The following is a 19,559-nucleotide window of genomic DNA, read 5'->3' on the forward strand; positions in this document are numbered from 1 at the left end:
AGATCTGTCTGTAAGCAGACACACGAAAAACAAGCAAGGAGAAAGAGTGGACAGATGCAGGACTAGGCAGAAGCAGGGCACTGGTCACGGACCGGCAGCACCGAGCTAGAACCAGTCTCACCCTCCCTCTGTACTTACCCCACACCATGGACATATTCGGACTCTGGTCTCTCCAGTTTTCACAGTATCACAGTATCTCTAAACAGAGAATATGAGGCCTGACTCCAGCACAAGCAGGCATGCTGGTATAGCTGCAATATTTGGCTTTGGATAATCTCTTTCTAGACTGTTTAAATTGATTTTATTGGCTTCCCTGTAAGGTAAGCCAACAGCACTGTTGGATGAAGATAACATGCTTCTGTAAAGCAAACCAAAAGGAAAAGAGGCTTCTGACTTTCTTTCCCATGTTCCAGCGGTTGCTCTGCCAGTTTTTACTCACTTGAGCTGATGGAACAAAAGAAAAGACATGGTACATGTCTTGTGAAGGGGAGGGTGGTTTCTACCATCACCACCACTCTCATCTTAAATGGTAAAAAGGATAAGCAGCAAACCAATACCTTCCAAATAACACTCTTGGTTCAGAGACAGCACGCTAAGAGAGCATACTGACCAAACATTGTTTGTCAGTAAGGCTTCCAGAATGCACAGGTATCACAGTACCAGAATGAATGTAATTAATGAAAAAAGGGAATTTCTTTAGCTATGCACAAGCAAATTATGCAGATACATGCAACAAAATAGATTTCTCTTTATTCTTGTAATTGAGTGCTCACAATATTCTTTTTTTTTTTTTGTATAAGAGTGGATGCAACTGTAACATAAGCTGAAGAGCTACACAGAACATTGTGTGATTGTATGTCCTGTAGCAGCTTCTTTCCTAATCCTCTTCCAAATCCCTCGCATACAAAGATAAATTCTTGCAATCCTGACATTAGGATAATTCTTGAAGTGAAACATAAGCTGTAATCTTTCAGAAGCTGCCTGCCGCTCAGAATTAGGGCTGAGTCTCTGAGCAGATCCATATCGCAGGGACCCACTGGGGCTCGTCCTGCGCGCGATGGACCGCGGACAGCAGCTGTGCGGACGCTTCTTGTAGATCGTCGTTCACAATCACTTGATCAAAGAACTGACCAAACTGAGCTTCCATCTTCTTAGCTGAATCTTCCATCTCCTGCAAATCTTCTTCCTGTGAGAGACAGAGTAAGGCCAGAAAGCGTTAGGAAGGTTATTCTGGTGACAAGCGCTGGCAGAGGATAGGAGGGACTGGAAGGCAAATCCACTAATGCTTGTGTTCTCACTCCACATTTGGTGTGTTTCTTTCTGCCACAGCCATCACAATTCATTTCCAGATACAGTTACGGATTGACACCTCCAAAATTTCAAGACTCTAAACTTGATTCTGATTTGCATGGAAACGATTGTGACGATGTACTAGACACAATGGAAATACAAGATACGCGTTTCCTACAAGAAGAATCTGTTTTACCTACAGAACTTAGTGTAGAGTTGACATAGATACCGTCATTAAGCCTACATGAAATAACACAAAAAATTTGATTAAATTACTGAATGAAACACATTCCAGATATTTCAGTGCAAACAGGGAATGTATGTGTTGACTCAAATCTTGTCACAAGGCAGTTAATTCAAACAAAAATATATCACATAGCCTATCTTTAAAGACATTTGGAAGCAAAATGCCTCAGTCCCTTGGGTACAAATGACAACCCTTCTGCTTTAAACAAACCTGGAGGGGGAGGAAAAATCCCAACAAACCGAACAGAAAGGGACAACAACGATTTAAATTTGATCCTAAAGACATAATAATCTTTTTAAAAGAGTTATCATAGTGACACAGTAGAATGCATTATATTCTAAACACAATCTAAGAATAATAAGCTCAGTCTCTTCTATTCCCAAATCTCACCTTGAATTTCATGTTCACGTAATAATCTGTAATGATCCTGGCATTCTTCCGAGTCTGCCTCATGCAGCTTATGCTGGATGGCTTGATGAATATAACGTAGGGCTTTAAATCGTGAGTGCGGGCTGCTTGGATACCCTGCCAATCAACAGTAAAAAGAAGTTAAAGTATTTCAAGCGTATTCATCCCAGTTTTACTCCCAATTGTTTACAAGGTGCTGTTATCCCCAGACTTAGCAGCAATCTTTTTCAGGAGCACCTACTTTAAAATGACCTCACCAATAATCCCTGGAGCAGACATTGTTAAAGAACTGTAGCGTACCAATCACTTAATTCCACTTGGGAACCTTATTAGGAGATGCTTTCAGCTCCAGTGAGTGACTGGGCATTGTCATTAACAGATCTCTCATTAACAGATCTCTACAATCAATATTGAAGACGAATCTGAAATCTGTTTTTGTTTTAAAGTACACCTATTGCTCCATAGCGGCAGAAAGCATCCTGCTTTCGGAAATTGTTGTGCTGTGTAACATTCCCTGATGCTAAGAAGTATTTTTAAACTACTGCAAAGCAGCAGAGGGAACTGAAAAAAAAATAGAACAAAAACCATAAAGTTGGCCAAGCCACCAGATTGAAAATGCAAGTGTGCAACTCGGTAGTAATTCTCCTGCTTTACAGCAGTTACAGAACAGTAGCTACGTGCCATTACTTCATATCCTTCCCAAAACTTGAAGTCACACACTAAGAACCTGATAGTGGCACATCTGTTCCAGTGGCAAGATTACCTGCCCCCCGCCCCTCTTGTTTAGGAGAAGTGCAGCAGAAGAAACCCCAGAACATTTTTAGATGTGAACTGAAGACTTGAAGCATGGCCTAATCTGCCCCTTTTAGCCGTTTGGTAAGAGGTAAAAAAAGTAACTAAGAAAAAACCACAGAAGAATGCAAAGAATGCATTCAAAGGTTTTTTGCAGTGCCCAGCACAGAAACATCTGGTAATCACCCTAACACCTGCAGCAGCTCGTGCCGACGTCAGCTAGGGCACCTGTGGAAGCTGCGCAAGCGGCCCTTGCTCACACGTCAATAGCCAACGTTTGCGACTTGTGGTCCCCGAGAAGCGGTGGCCAACACAGCAAGCGCTGGCTGGAGGTTCCCGTGGCACTAACACCCAGCTGCTCAATTAATTCTGAAGAGAAATAAACGTATAATTTGCTTGATTACCTTAACAGTTGCTCCGTTTACCAAAGGGTGTTGAGAGATTGCTAACTGAAGGACAGGCTCTCAACTAAGAGGCGTTAGAGGAGGAGGAAATCCTATATGACAGTCTCCGCATGGAAGAATAATCCTTGCTTTAAGTAAGTGTGAAAACTCATTTCTGTACCATTCCACCTGATAATGCAGCTGCTGACTTGGAAACAAATGAACTATACTGATCCGTACAAACCTGTCACTGTAGTATTCCCCCTCCCAGACCTATGCAGAGAATAATCTCTTATTTGTAAGAGATAAGACAAAGCAACTAACACTGTTCCAATAGCTCAAGAATGTACAGAGAACTATTTTTAACTTCCAGGAGATAAAAAACAGAGAGTTCCTGCCCCGTTAAACTCACCTGTGGTTCTAAATCTATGACACAGATCTTCCCTTCATCTAGGACTGTGCGCACTGCATCGATGCTGGTACCGTACAGGTACCCTTTGTACTCCCCATATTCCAGCATTCTGCAACAGCGGCGAGCGAGAAGGAAGAGGAAAGAGCACTTGAGTCTCCAAGGGTTCCATTTAAGGGTGAAATCTTCAAATGTAATCCAGGGATCAAGACTGAATGATCATAAAACAGTGAACACTGACAAACAAACACCCCCTTCGCTCGTCCCCGCTACACCGGGCACAAGACCGGAACCACTGCAGTTTGACATCTCCAAAGCATGATTTTTTCACTCACCTCCTTGTTACAAATTATGCGTTTAGAGGTTGCAATTCTAATGATAAAGTGCTCGTCATTTATATAGTCCTAATAACTTTATGAATCAGAATATCTCAAAGCACTTGGCACAGCTCAGGGAGCGCAGGTTCTGGTGCTGAGCTGGGCTGTCCTAGCAGGGGGATTATTGACGCATAGGAAGGAGCAGACACCTTTGAAAGGTTGGTGCAGAGGTTTTGCGATGGAGATGGAGATGACGAGCAGGTCTGACTCACGTGTTCAATTTTAGAAAGCAGTGCAGCTTCCAGAAGAGTTAAACTCAGAACTCACAAGCACGTCAAATGAGTTCAGGCCTCAAGATCCTACTTTCCTTTAGAAGGATTCTGACATTAATTGTAGAGGAGCTTATTTGCAGCTGCACACAGTTTTGGAAGCAATTGGCTTGAGTAGTTTGACCAGAATTTACACCAAACATGGATAGTAACTATGAGCTGAGGAGGCCACACCTGAGACCTAACTGCAAAACCGTCTTTTCTCGGATCACGCGACGTTTGCGCAACAAAAAGGTAATTTGTGTCTCCTAGTTACCTGTGGCTATACACCATGTTTTCAAAAGTTTCTTTTGATACGTAGTGATATTCACGCCCATTCATTTCATAACTCTTCTGAACACGGGTGGTGTCTGAAAGGAGAGACACACACAAAAGTATCAGCTGCAAGTCAATTATTGAAACTTTATAAAAGAAAAGGAGACAGCTTTGGCCAAGGACTAAAAATCAGTATTTTCATAAGTATCACAGTATGTTTGGGGTTGGAAGGGCCCTGGAAAGCTCACCCAGTGCAATCCCCCCATGGAGCAGGAACACCCAGATGAGGTTACACAGGAAGGTGTCCAGGCGGGTTGGAATGTCTGCACAGAAGGAGACTCCACAACCCCCTGGGCAGCCTGGGCCAGGCTCTGCCACCCTCACCCCAACAAGTTTCTTCTTAAATTTAAGTGGAACCTCTTGTGTTCCAGCTTGATCCCATTACCCCTTGTCCTATCATTGTTTGCCACCGAGAAGAGCCTGGCTCCATCCTCGTGGCACTCACCTTTTATATACTGACAGACATTAATAAGGTCACCCCTCAGTCTCCTCTTCTCCAAACTCCAGAGCCCCAGCTCCCTCAGCCTTTCCTCATAAGGGAGATGCTCCACTCCCTTAATCATCTTTGTTGCCCTGCGCTGGACCCTCTCCAGCAGTTCCCTGTCCTGCTGGAACTGAGTAATAAGAAGGGCTGCTTCCATTTGGTAATCCAGAGCAAAAAGCCTTTTGTACTCTACTGGTTACCCAGCGGCAAGTCCTTGCAAATTAGCAGAGAACATCTGTATTTCTTGGAATAGAAGGAGAATGGGTTAATCCAGGTGTCTGTGACTCAAAACAATGAGAAAGTCCTTCAGAACTGGTTGCACAACTGTTCTTACTCCTCTGAGGTAAAACTGATTCAAGTTCCTTCGGAAACATCCCACAAGCCTCGCCAGACTTGCACCTTCCCCACACCTGGGATCTGAAGCACAAAAGAATTCCTGAAGGTTCCACTTCAGATTCACGTATTTGCTGCTTGGTTATCCAAATGAGCGCAGGTACAGACCATTTGTTATTACGTCAGAAATTAAGCTGTGTCTCATCTGAGACTAGAAGGCTAATAAGGAAAGCTGCCAAGCCTATTAAGCACCAACTTCTGTTGCCTTCATTCTCATATCTGATCGCTTAAACATTATGAACTTCAAATATCCTTTTAAACGGAAGAAAAGCAAACATCGAGATGAAACAAAATCACACAGGCATCAAGCTTTAAGGGTTTCAGAAGTAACTTGGAAATACCTGCGGCTGATTTTCCAAAATAAGGAGAAAGACAGTATTTTAAACAAGCCGTTATAAAAGCAAATGCCTCTGGCTTGCAGTAGAGCCACAAAAACCCCAGCTATTCAGCCAAGAGCATACAAATACACCGAGGCAAGAGGGAGGTACTTGAGGCCTCCTCCCGTGTTTGAGGAAAGCGGAGGAACGTTACGTACGCGGTACGGCGCTCCGGAACTCGCGGGGGTTGCTGGCGATCAGCCTTCGCCGGAGCTCGTTCACGCCAACGCCGGCAGGACCTGGGACAAGCGACTCCTATCAGAGGCAGCTCTGGCAGCCACGGCCCCGGTTTCTAACGCATTGCACACACACAAGTGAAATGTATATAATTTCCAAACAAAAACGTACCCGAAGCATCTCGATTGATTCGGGTCACAAATCACCTCCCAGCAATATAGGCATGCCCAGGAGGCAACTCAGCAAGCTCAGTTTAAAAGAAAGTAAAGAAATAAAATACTTCCAGATTTAGAAATGCTGATGGATTTGCTTTTAGTCAGGCTCATGGAACCCTGCAGAACAGCATCATTCCTTCCCATGGCCGGCAATAAAGTGCGCTGCACAGCCTGCAGCCCACCCAATGCACTATTTCCTACGGCAAGCGGTACTCAACTCCTCTCTTTAGCTTTCCCTATGGCCCACAGGTGAGATTTTCCTAGGCTGGAGTTTAAAATTAACTGTTTTTCTAGCCATTGCCATATCCATGCATTTAACTCTGGCTGCAGAAGTGGCTCCAAGATGTTTTCTGGTAAGTTACAGTGGCTCATCACTTTGTGTACCGGTCCCTGATGCCTCTGCTCAGTTCAATGGACATCTACAGAACATCAAAGCGGACCACAAAGCAACGAACATGATTCAAATGAAACTGGAGTTGGTTACTTAAGATGGGAACTTGAAGAACAAACCCAGAAATAAAGCTTGAAAAATATGCACATAGTAACAATCTATGACACTGGGTATTTGTGAACTTTGGTGAACTATCCTCATTTTTAACACGAAAGCACACCTCCTCATTGAAGGCTACCTGCTTCCAGAAGGAGACCCCTACTCGCTGAGGATGTCTAGAAGATTTTATGTTTACTGTATTTTTTGAACCGAGGTAAGAAAAAATTGAACTAAACAAGTTATGTAGGCCTAACCATATGTAAACTTTGGGAGCAACATAGAAATGTGGTTTGTGATTATTTCCTGGTGTGACAGCTTGGCGAAAAGATCGCCTGGTACCCTTTTCTGCACAGGACTGCCGATAAAGCAAACACCTCAACCCGGTGTGCGAATTGGTATCTGCACACCCAGTAACCATCCCACCCTTTTGGGACAACATCAACTGAATATAAAACTGAAGCGCTTCCCATTATCAACCAGCACTCACAACGGGATGATTTCTTCCGAGGACTTAAAACTCAAACAAAAGATCCACTTGTGCAAGCAAAGATGATAGAGACGTTAAACTTTAAATCCAATGAGGTCAAATTATAGACGAGCACTGTTGAAACGCTGCTTTGAGAGCGACCTGCAGAGACCGCAACCACCGCAACCGGCAGCGGGAAACCGCGGCGGCTCAGAGCACGACGGACCGGCTCCTCCCCTCCGTTACAGCAGCAGAAAGTAACGAAGCTCTTACCCACTAGTATAATGAGCCTGTTGCGGTCGGCGGGGTGCCGCTGGTAGCGAACCACCTCTTCGTAGGGGGCTGCGAGCGTGCTGTAGCAGCTGCCGGGGCAGCGAGCGGGGCACGGGGGCTGCGCGGCGCGGGACCTCCTGCGGGACAGGCGCATGCTCCGGCGGAACCCGGCTGCAACGGGCAAACACATCAGCACCCAAAATACACCCCCGGGGCAGGCAGCCGGGGCTTTGGAGTGTCTCTTCCTAAGCCACACGACATAGTGGGGTTTTCAGAGCTTTTGGCACGGTGAAAGGGAATTTTGTTGCTGCATTTGGTGTGTCAGCTTGGTAGAGTCGCTGAGCATTAAAAACACAGCTAAAGAGGTCAAATAGCACTGAAAGTCACCTGGAAATCAGCCCAGAATTAAAGATCCCCGAAACGAGCTGAAGAAGTTTCTGGTCACATAAAGCATCGCTAGGGAGCAGGTTTGATAGCGCAGCTGGTTCACTCTCCTAAGGCAAATCTGCAACATTTGCTCCAGCCGCCAGAATGAACCCAAATCTTTTAAAGGTCGCTGTGGTTTGGTAAGAGGGAGCGGATTGCTGTTCCACCTTACCCTCCAGCTCTGAAAACTTCCCTCTTAGGTCTACTTTACCCTCTGGGGATGACAGACAACAGAACATTATGGTCTAGCAAAACGAATCACAAAGTAAGGGAAATCTTAACAGCCAGTCAAGTTAAAATAGTAGTGGCCAGGTCTCAGTAGAAACCCAACAGAAAGAGAGATTTCAATGGAGAGAAGCAGCATTCGTAGGAGGAAAGTGACTTCTTGAGGTCTGGGAAACAGAGCAAGCAGAATTCCATTCAGGAAGTCTTGAGGCGAAATAAAGAGCAAAGCGTTTTATTTAACTTCAGACAAGCACTTAATGTAGGATCAAGTCCCAAACATCTTACTTATCTGTAGTCACTGCGTACCAATAAAGACTCGGTGACCAAATTCACCAACTTCTTCCTCTTCTAGAATACAAAGAACAAATACTCATGAAATAAATAAAAAAGGAACCGTGAAAGCTTAAGAGCTACACGGCTACCTATTATTGCTGATCCCAATGAAAAACAGCGTTCCGGCAAACATCTGGAAGTACTACACCTAATCTAATAAAAAAAGCACAATACTCCATAACATGAAATATTCAAATATTTCACTCGACCAATTCAAAGGACCAATATTTCTGTAAGATAAAAATTAAACTTAGAAAGTCTTGGTGTTTTCTAAATTAGCTTTGAAACGCAACATTATTTGTTTTGTTCCTAATGCAACTAGATGCTCGATAATGTTTTGAAATACTTATAGTGCAAAAACCTTCACAAAATAGAAGCTTTTGAGGCGAAACCTACCTTACGGAATTCTTTAGTTATAACATTACAATAACTAACAAGTCAGTGGCTCAAAATCAGAAACAAGGTATTTATAACTGAGTTTCTTCTCTTCAAGAAGGATTCCTAACTCCCCCCTAGTCGTGCCTGTAGTTATCCACGCTGTGTATTCCCTTCACTGAGGCCTTGGCAAAGCAAGAATAAGATCCACAAGACATAGGCACAGCTTTACAGGCAGCAATTCTTCCAAGGCAAGAACGTTATTTTCATTTGCAAAGCATGAAATGTATCGTCTTTTAGCACTAGATCCTTTGATTGACAGTTGTAAGTATTAAAACTAAATTAGATGCATCTTAGTTACTCTTCTTTCACATCTATATGCTCTTCATTACTTGTACCTTTAAAGGGCAGTTTTATTCCTACATTTCTATATGGACTAACTCCTTATTTATGGCTGCAGAAAAAACCTGCTTGGCACAAAACTGCCCATCCAGGACAAAGCTCAGCTGTTGAGCCGATGGCGTCTGTTTCATTTCAATCTTCAGGTCTTTCAAGCTGTTGTGCAAATAGTTCTGAGTGTTTCTGCTTTATCTACACTCTGTTCTCTGCTACGGAATCCTACAGGGAACAAGCAATTCAGCTACCGGGTATTGGAAAAGGAGTGGGAGTTCCTGGCAACGCAATGAACACAGAGGTTCTAAGAGATTAGTGCTTACAGGAAAAAAAGGGAGAGAAAAAAACGTGTTACCTTCTTTAAGCTCCTCTGCACGTTCAGAGACAGACATGAAACAATTAGTTTTGAGAAGACAGCCTGTACTAAGATTAAGAAAAATCCAACCGGCATCATCCAATGCACGTAGGAAATTTAGGAAACGGGTACTGCTGGCTTTAAATTTAAAATATGCCCACAATCTGAGCCATGAATTCTCAGTTCCAAATGAATGAGAGGCTCGGCTACAGCGTCTGTGTCAGTACTGCAGTTGCAAAATACATCATGCGGATGTTCTACTGGTTAATTCTCAGCAAAATGCAGGAGAGCAGGTATTTGCAGCTTCATGGCCCTGGTTGCAGCAGAGGGTGGGATGTGCAGGAGCAATCCCTGGGCAGGCACCGGCAACACCCCACCCGAAAACCAACCGCTGCCCTTGGCCGCGCCGGGTCTGCCTGGAGCGCTCCGGGCATCGCTCGGCACCTCGGAGGCACCAAACCTGGGGTGAGAGCAGCAGATCCGGCTGGGAGTGGGAACCTTGTGGAGAAGAGCAGCCGGGAGGTGCAATGACACCCTCTCCAAAGCTTACCCACGATCTCAAACAACACGCTTAGCAGCGGTAGATTTATTTTAGTGGAGAAATTATCTGTTTTAGAAGACCTAAGTTTCTCAGAGCTCTAAATATGCTGTGAATAGGCAGCTGTTCCAAAAAAAAAAAAAAAACCCCACCCAACCACTCCAAAACCAGCTTGTTTAAAAGAAGTACCGATTGATTGCCCGTTTTATACCGAAATCATTCATTTTACAAAAGCACTTTTGTTCCTTGTGCGCCAGGCACGCACACCAAGAGGAACGCAGAGCAGCTCTCCTGCTCAGCATGTCAGCCACCGCAGGCGCGGGGTCCAGGTAACCCCGTCAGCCGTGCCGGGAGCGCAGCGCCGCGGCCACAGCCCGCACCAGTACAACCCAGCAGCATTTGTCAGCCCTGGTACTGGGGCACAGTTTGGGGATGACAACAACGACCTTACCACTAAGGGAACTGGCGAGCAAGAACTCAGAATGGCTTCCAAAGCTAAGGTGGCATTCTGGACTTCACCGCCTGCTTGTTTTTAAGTGCTTGTCTCTGGCCGCCCTTCTCATGGCAGAACAAGAGCAAGGAATTTGGAGTTAGGTCAGAGGAACTTACCAGACTCAAATGTTTCTTCATCTTGTTTAGTAATCCAGATAGCAAAGGTATTAAAAAGAAATTCAAAACTTAAATTCTTTTCCTCCTACAGAACCTCAGAGTCTGAAATAAATTGTCCAGCTCCTATCAGCCTGTCTCATGCATACTTTCCCCACTCCCCTCTACACTCAAGTGGTGAGATCCAGCTCACCATGCTTGAATTAACTGCTGGGAGACAAAAACCGGTAACGTTACAGCCACGGTCCCAAAGCACAGAGGCTGGACCTCATCCAGGCAGATGCTTTTGGGGCAGTCGCTCTGTTTGGCACAGCACTATAAGCACTGTACACCAGAATTGCAAGCAGCCCATTTTAATACACTAATATAAGGTTTCCAGCATATGAAAAAGATTTTCTACCATTAAGTTCACCCTGACAATTTTAATCTGGGACACTAAGCCAGGCTTTAACTAGCTGCTACCTTGAAGCAGAGGGAGCGGTCTCAAGTGATTCCGTTACCTGTTTCCACACACTTCTCATCAATCTGCATGTCATCCTCTAAGGATCAACACAAAGAGAAAGAAGAAAATCATCTGAATTAGAGGAAAACAACCTGACAGATCTTACAAGACTGAACTCAGACATCAGAAAAAAATGTTTGAAACTCAGATCCGCTTTAGACATCTTTACGGTAACTCCAACATATCCACGTTCCCCATCTCTAGTGGGCAAAAGGCTCTTCTTAAACTAGTGCTCTAAATGGCCTTTGGCAGAGAGGCAAACACGTCTAACTTGAATTCTCACTCTGTCTATCCTGTAGATATCTATTTATTCAGTATTACCGTGGCAGGAAGTAATATTCCACTCACTCCTTTCTCTCCTGCACCCTTGGAAGCGTTTCACTCAAGGAATGTGTTCTCTTTGGTTGATTTTGTTCTTATTTTTGCAAGGAAGGAAAAGATGATTCGGCTCCCTCTCCATCCCAGACATCAATTCAGCCCCCTGCACTGCAGCCTGGTGGGCTCGGGCAATCCCTGCTCCCGCAGTTCCCCACAGAGCCCCAGAGCGCAATATTGCCCAGATACGAGCTCCTACCTTCTTCCACAGTGCTCACTGCCCACAGCACATCCATTGAAGCAGTTAAAATGCAATAAAATTAGGGTGAAAGAGAGCTCCAGCTCTAATGAACGAAACAATCAGTGTGAGAGGAAACTAAGGCAATAAAACACAGCCTTATATTTTCCTGGGGACAGTTAGCGCACTTCTGAGGTTACAACACAACTCCAGAAACAACGTCCTGGAATTAAACTGAACTGCATGAACTCCTCTTTCAGTGCCCCTGGAGATACAGACAAGACCTTTCTTTCCCACTCTACCCATTCAAGTAACTTTTCACTCACATATCGACGATTTCAGACAGAGATGAGGCTGGAAAGGCTGAGACCACCAGAATTCTCGTTGCTTCCTACATATAAATAAATGTATCACAGGTAAAGAATCAAAACATCCCCCAAGCATGTTACACATCAGAACAATGCCAAGAAAGGAAACATTCCCAGTGGTTTAGCCCACCGCAAAGTGCTGGAAAAAAGCCCATGTGCTCTCAGGACTGCTTAAAGGCAACTTCCACATCAGCAGCCCAAAAGTATCTAGAGTATTTTGAGTTTATATATAAGGACAGGAGAATAAACCATATTGTGGGTAATGACCCCGGGAAGGAGGAGAATGTGTTGGCAAGGGATCCTCATTCTCCCTTGAGCATGTTTTGGTTCGGTTGCTTGGTTGGTTGGTTTTGGAGAGTATTTTGCCTCTCTTTTAATCTGGTCTATTCAGTTCTGACTGCAGAGGTCACTCATGCCTCACAGGATATCTTTAAATAATACTGTTTCTTGATGCAGCTATGCCCTTAATTTCCCGATACAGGGCCCTTAATTTCCCGATACAGGGCCCTTAATTTCCCCCATCTTTCAGCTGCTCCACTGCACTAAATGTCCCAGCAACTGGCACAGACTGGGCAGCAGCTGCAAACTTCTCCAATGGCAATTTAAGACACTAAAGGTGCTTTCAGAAGCTTGTTCTCACAGAGGGACTCTTAATGGGAGGAGAGCAAGAAGCCAGAGAACGGAAAGAGGAAAGAGGTTTGTCAGATGTCACTCTGAATCACACTGCTGTATAACTTACGAAAATTCTAAATGGCAAAGTCTGAATAACTGGCTCATTTTTGAACCAGACATCAGCAAAATGAAGGTTTCTTTACCTTTTAAGAAGATGATTTGAGGGTATAAGTCCAGCACAGGCACTGAGATCTGAAACCTTCCTGGCCTGCCACCAGAGAGCATCATTCTGGTCCACAATCTGGAGTATTTCACCCTTCTTAAAAGGCAAACCCGCATCTGCGCACGGTATGGCAGGATCCTGCAAGGGCCAGTAATCGGCCATCGCTCGCACGTACAGCTGGAAAAGGAAACAGCCAGGAGTAGGTGGAAGCCACGTTTGGAACGGATACAACGCGAGCTTTGGAATCGCAAGGCCAGATCTTGCTGCGACGTGAGTCAATTTGGGACGAAGTCACCTTTTAAAAACGAGATCAAGCCCCAAACCCCATCTAAGGGAGGGAAAAAACCAAAATCTCATACGTTGTGAAAAGAATTGACCGTCAACGCGTAGATCAACCTGACGATGTCTTCATTACCTTTACCACAACTATATTTCAGGTTGTCATCTTTACTGCGTCGGCAGCAGATACTGATGGCAGCTCAGAGGGGGCCATGAAGGCAAGGGACGCTCCAACAAACTCCTGAGCAAACCACTTCTTTGTGTCAGGTTATTGGGGGACCTGCAGTAACGACCCAGAAAAAGGAATGGCTCTTACTGTTGTTTGGTTGCTGACAGGCCGATCGGAAACCGGAATTAATTTGAACATAATTGTCCCCTGAGACAGGGCCTAAATGATTAAAAAAATAGTATTAAAATAGGACAAGTTTTTAACACAAATCACCAAACACTGGCAGCACAAACTTAACTCAGCATGGCTCTGAGGCTACGATAATGTCTATATTACAAATAGGATTTAGGCAGTCAGTATGTCAATATTGTATTTTTTTCCTAAAGGGAAGTCAAGAATGAAGCTTCAAAGTCTTGCTAATTATTTTTAATTCAATGAAATCTGTGTTTCACTATAAATCTATATAATTTCAACATGAGTTCATACCAAACTTTTACGCTGAAATCGAATTTAAATTACTGGCAAGGTCTGGTTAGACAAGTGATGTAAAGAGGGGCGGGGAAACAATAGAAATCCATAAGAATTAAGCATTTCGATAGAGTTTGTATTTCTTGTACCTGGAAACAGCGCAAGCAGAGGAATAAAGCAGCCAGCTTGCTGCTGCAGACACACCTTACTGACCGGTGACACGAGGAGCGAGCGACAGGGACGGCTCACGCGTTTCTCCGTGACATTTCCGATAACCATGGTCAGCACTGCCCTTTGCAAGGGGAGCCGTGCAGCTTACAGGCTCAGTCACTCTGCTTCAGCGCATCTTGTAACACGGACTCTCACCAGAGCAGCACCTTTCCCCTGCCTTCTTGGGGAATGGAACTTCCCCCAAAAAATTACGAATCGGGAAGGTCTGAATAAATAATATTTTTTGCAGAAGCTACAGGTGAAATAGCCACGATTACATTTACTTCTGTCCAGAAGATTAGATTTAATTCTGGTTTCATAAGCAGTTGCGAACTTCACCCACAGCAAGGAAACAATCTGAGTTTTCTATTAGAAATGTCACACTTTCTCCTTTACGAGGAAGTGCGCGTGTGTGTGTGTGCGCGTGTGTGTGTGTGTGTGTGCAAGAAGCAGCATTACTCTTAGGGTACACAGCAGAAACGAGATTTGGTACCAGAATGCTGATGACTTGCTCAGGCTCCAGCCCCTCCACAGGCACCCCGTTGACTTCCACCAGCTTGTCCCCGGCGTACAGCAGCCCTGCAGCGAAACACGGCTGAAAGCGGCAGGGGGCTTAGGCAGCGGGGTAATGTCGGGGAGGTGAGGCGGGGACATGTATACATGGGTCAGGGAGGCAGGTCCCGCACCCCTGGGCTGCGGGAAACCCTTTCCATTTTGGCGATATCAGCCCGCATGCCGCCGTGGGTCACAACAAGCTGCCGCTTGCTTATTTCTTCCCACCTCCCCATACAAGCCGTTTACAATCTATTGATGATTCGCCTTAAAAGCAGCAGAAACCTTTTAATCTAGCTCCATTTCCCAAAGTAATTTCTGAACCTATTCTAGCAAAAGCCATTATATTAACAGAGCACGAGGCTTGGGATGAAACCCGCCCAGTGCAGCAGGACGCCTTGGGACGACTCTGCCCTTCACAGTCTTCACAACACAACATCCTTTACTTCTACATTCTTATTCAGCTCAATTAAAACTTCAACCAAACTAGAACCTCAATCAAGTATTGTCTGTACTTGGTCTATACTAAAAGGAACTATTTTATACTGATTATGGTTCAGTTTTACGTTTTAGTTACATTTCCCATTACACATTCATTTCTAGAATGATGAAGCAGTAACGAGGAAACTCCTCAGAGTCCTTTGGCTTCGCAACTCATGCTGCCAAAGTGTTTAGTAGAGTTGTATTACTACGAAGTATATTACGTATTACTGTGTACTATACTACTACATATTCCTTAAAGCCCATTATCCTATAGAATCACAGACTGCCGATGTTTTCCATTTCTCCGTTAGGGAATGAGCTGTTTGTATTCACACTACGCTGCAGTTTGGAACATTCCTGACCAATTGCTTGACAGATTTATCCAGGTATTGGGGTCAAGGATACACAATGAAAACTGGATTTGTAACTCAGCCTCAAACATAGCACATTCGTATGAAAATTAATAGAACCAGGATCAAAGTCACTGTGACATACCACGATTTACAGTGCCGTCCAATGCACACATCTTGCTCTATAATGGAAGACTAATTGCAGAAGCTAAGCTATTATCTTAATTCCAGTACCTTATATCAAGTTTTTGTGTTACTTTACTTGAAAGAGCACGTACCACTCCTGTCCGCCAGCCCTCCGTGGATCACACGGGCCACCGTTATGTCACCCGTTATCTCGTGGCGTTTAATGGTGGCACCCTGGCAAACAAAAACAGAGAAAAAACCATGAGGATCACTGGAGAACACACAGTCTCTGCGACATTCCCGAAGAAAACCAACACGCACGATCAACGCTTGTGTAAGTTAGAATAACTGGTCAGAGGTCAGCAAGCTCCCTCACCAGGGGCTGGTTGTTCTTCACTAAGCAGACGATCCTCATGGCCTCCTCGTTTTCAGGGATGTTGTCCGGCAGAGGTGGAAGCGTTGGTTCAAAATCCTTCTGGGCCACAGTATCGTGAGCGGACAGCAAGGCCTGTTACAAACAACAGCAAAGCAACCGGCCCGTCAGCAAGGACCGCACAACAGAGCAGCTTTAAACAGCACCCGGCCAGAAATCGGCGAGCGAGCTCCCACACGAACGTAGATCCCTTTCACACATTGACGTTTTCTTCTTTCCACTTGGAAATTCAAACTGCGAAATAAAGTTTTAAGAGCAGTTTGTCCCTCTGCTGCTTCTGGAAACTTACAGAAATGAAACATTTCTGTTTGCAGCTCCAGAATAAGGAATGCAGGTTTTGCAATCGCAAGAAAAACGTGGTTTTATCCATCCGCATCAGTTCTGTAAGAAATCTCTGTCGAACACAGCCCTGCAATAACACGCAGCCCACTGCAGGGACTTTGCACACACAGTTCACGTCTGATTTCACAACCAGCTTAGCTCACGACTAGCAAACTCCATCTTCTGCCTCTTTTGCCAGCTTGGTGAGAGCTGGTCACCTCTTTCCTTTCCCACTGCAGATCACTCTATAAGCAACCTTCTTGTTTTCCGTAAGCAGGACTTGCCTTTAAGTGCGGGGCTCGCAGCAGTCGTCTCAGCTCTTTGACCTCTCCATTCTGAGGGGCTTCACGCAGTAACTCCACCACCTGGTGTTGGAGAGAAAGCACAGAGGCTGGTCCCGGTGGATAATTAACTTGGAAAGCTCTAAATCTACCACACAGGGAGATGGACGGGAAGAGCGAAACACATCCGCGGTACACGACTCGCCGCATATCCACACGGTTTGCTCTGCAACTGGGCAATATGACCACAGCTGCACAACACTCAGCCGGGATTAACTGAGCCCAGGCCCAATGCTACGTGCTCTAAAGTCATTTTTTCTCCTGCGCTTCAACCCATTTCATCACCAGCGTCCATTTCTCCACTTAGTCATTAACTCTCCCTCCAATTCAGAAATGTAAGAATTAATCAGCTATTATGATCAGAAAATCCAAAAAGCTTTTCAAAATCCTCCTGGCAGAGTGCTTGACTGTAGCCATTATGCTGACCCACACCATTATATGGGAAGAAAAACATCTGGCCAGTGGCTAGAACAAATAATTTGTGTGTTCATTGCACTGGCCAGGGCTCGTGCAGTTTGGTGCTCACGGCTGAGCGCCTTCCTTACCCCCTCCTCAATTAACACAGAGCTATTAGTGAGTGGTTTGACAAACGTGGGAGGAGTTTATATCGGAGTTTATATAGCGAACTCAGCCCCGAGACACAAGCCAGGTCTCAGAACGCTGTTATCTGCAGCTAATCTGGCCGATGGGGAGCGAGGGGGTAAAACCAAGCCCTGTGTGTGCGGCTCCTACCTCCCGCGCCAGCGCGCGAGCCTGCGGCGTGACGGGAACCGGCCTTTTCCCCAGGTACAGCTGCAGACACTCGTACATCTGTTGCACGCCAGGACAGAGAAAACGTGGTGACGATACGATCTGTTCACACAGATACACACACAACATACCGAGCACAATGATGTATTTCTAGGAATTTCTCAGTCCAGCTAGAGCCAAAGAACTTGCAATCTCAATCCTTCATGTTTGATGCTTCTGGAATTGGGTCTATAATTAACTGGCTTGCCACATTCTCCTCCGGCTACCCAGTTCTGCTGTAGTTTTCATTCTTCCAATAAGAAAAGCTGATTACACAGCACAATAGCCTGACAGTGTTCATTCTCTTCCTTCTCCTAGTTGCAAGCCTGATTAACAAAGTAAATTTAACTTCAAATAAATTTCTGTATTTAAAATGACCTTATGGGCATTCTTATCCACTGCAAGTTTTTCTTCTTTAAAATCTAAAGATTTAACAAATCGCTGTCCCCCAGAGATGGCTCTGGGAAGCCTTCGCCTCCCCGGCCGGGCATGACTTTACCTTCAGAAGCGCCTGCAGCCAGCGAGATCGGAGCAGGTCGTACAACATGCCAACGCCATTGACATCCCTTTTACAGAGCAAACTCAGTTCTTGTAGCACTAGAGTCAGAACATGAGACACACCTGAGCCCAAGAAACAGAAAAGCGCAAGACATTTCATTTCAAGTAGAAGACCAACCGAAGCCGAACGGCCACACAGGCCCTTGAAAAGCACCTTTCCTCAGTTTAGACTGCCCAGAAATGCCCCCCCTTTCCCGTCTGCTCTCATTGTTCCCTGCAAATCAACTCTCTGCTAAGAAGAGGTAAATGTTAAGAACTGCCCTATTCATTTTACAGGCTTTTTTTGGATGACCCACTGTTTGGGCCACCCGTTCTGCGCCACTCTTGAAAACCTGCTGGAGAACATCACTAATGGGAACGCAAACTCCTGCCAAATACGTACCATTGCCACAGCCACCCCCAGCACGCCGCAGGAGGTTCTTACTATTAGAAGCAGCACTTGATCTGTGAGGAACTGTTTTCTAATTCAGTAGAAAACCAAAAAATATCCAGTGTCTTTCTAAAAATCTCAAGGAGGCCGAAATTAAGAGGAGACAAATAGATAAGATGGTACGCAAAGGCAGGCCTAGATACAAACTGTTTTTTTGTGCGTGTATGGAATTTAGTTTTACTTCAGAAATGACAACAGATCATATCTGACCTGTGACACTCTCCCTGAGAATTGTGGCATCTATACCAGCACTAATGCAACACCATTCCGAATACAAGGAGTTGGATTTATTAAGTCAGGAGTTGGGTTTATTAAGCTACAAAGGTTCTTAACGAGACCATAAGAGTCTGACTCCGGCTGAATGGCAAAGGAAAGTATTTTGTGTATTGTATTTTGGGAAGCACAAGCTCTCTCTCTGCGTTTTAGTGCCAAAGTAATCACACAATACAATTGTAACTAGAGACTTCTCTTCATATTTGTTTACAACCTTAAACTTGGCACGTTTTGCAATAAAACAAATGCAGAAACAAACCCAAGATGCTAGGAGCTTCTAAAGTTACATCAGCCGAAGTTTCACTGCGGTATTTGCCTTATGCACATATTTTATACAGGCATGTGCCTGCTAAATTTCTGCAGCTGCAACTTTTGCCTCAATCCTCAGGCTGAATTATTGAGTATCCAACTGGGAAAGCCTGGGAATGTGCATCAGGATCCAAAGAATCACCTGTTTCTGGAAAGCAGACATCTAAGCACTCAAAGTGATAAAGATGTGCCATACAGAAGCTCATCTCTCTCGCGACTCAATGGAGGAAGAGCTACAGGGACCAAGGAATTAAACCCTGTCCGTTTTCTATCTCCTTGAAACAGATGTGAAAGTGAGGAGTACCGTTCTCTTGAGTGCAGACCGTTGGCACCTCCATGCCCGTGCTGCGTACGGCATTCACGCCAAGAGCGTTTCCCCAGGATGGATGTGGAGCTGGCAAAAAGAGCACATTCATATCAGGGTGCTGTCAGGTGCTTTAGACTGAGAAGAAAGCAGAACTGAAAACAGAAGGGGCAACCATTCATCTTTGAAGGGCACAACAGGTTTCAAGCGTAAATTAGACACACGAGTTCCACCTGTAAATTCGGTGACTCACCAGCATCCAAAATGCAGCAAAACCTTGACTGCAATAT

At 44.9% G+C, this 19,559-nt stretch overlaps 1 protein-coding gene across 1 annotated transcript; it reads right to left on the minus strand.

Moving 5' to 3' along the window:
• Window positions 1–676: 676 nt before the first annotated feature.
• Window positions 677–19,303, minus strand: MPP4 (MAGUK p55 scaffold protein 4; the record flags this gene model as incomplete). Its single annotated transcript, XM_080346602.1, has 21 exons — window positions 677–1,186; window positions 1,928–2,062; window positions 3,533–3,641; window positions 4,432–4,525; window positions 5,903–5,983; window positions 7,366–7,536; window positions 8,323–8,364; window positions 9,473–9,487; window positions 10,620–10,640; window positions 11,117–11,155; window positions 11,693–11,710; window positions 11,998–12,062; window positions 12,855–13,051; window positions 13,470–13,541; window positions 14,494–14,579; window positions 15,664–15,745; window positions 15,888–16,019; window positions 16,550–16,630; window positions 17,339–17,416; window positions 17,895–18,016; window positions 19,270–19,303. 21 exons carry the CDS (start codon window positions 19,301–19,303, stop codon window positions 995–997), a joined length of 1,866 nt encoding a protein of 621 aa, XP_080202728.1. The 3' UTR covers window positions 677–994.
• Window positions 19,304–19,559: the final 256 nt, after the last annotated feature.

Source organism: Nesoenas mayeri (genome assembly GCF_963082525.1).
Source record: "Nesoenas mayeri genome assembly, chromosome: 6".
Classification (NCBI taxonomy): Eukaryota; Metazoa; Chordata; class Aves; order Columbiformes; family Columbidae; genus Nesoenas; species Nesoenas mayeri.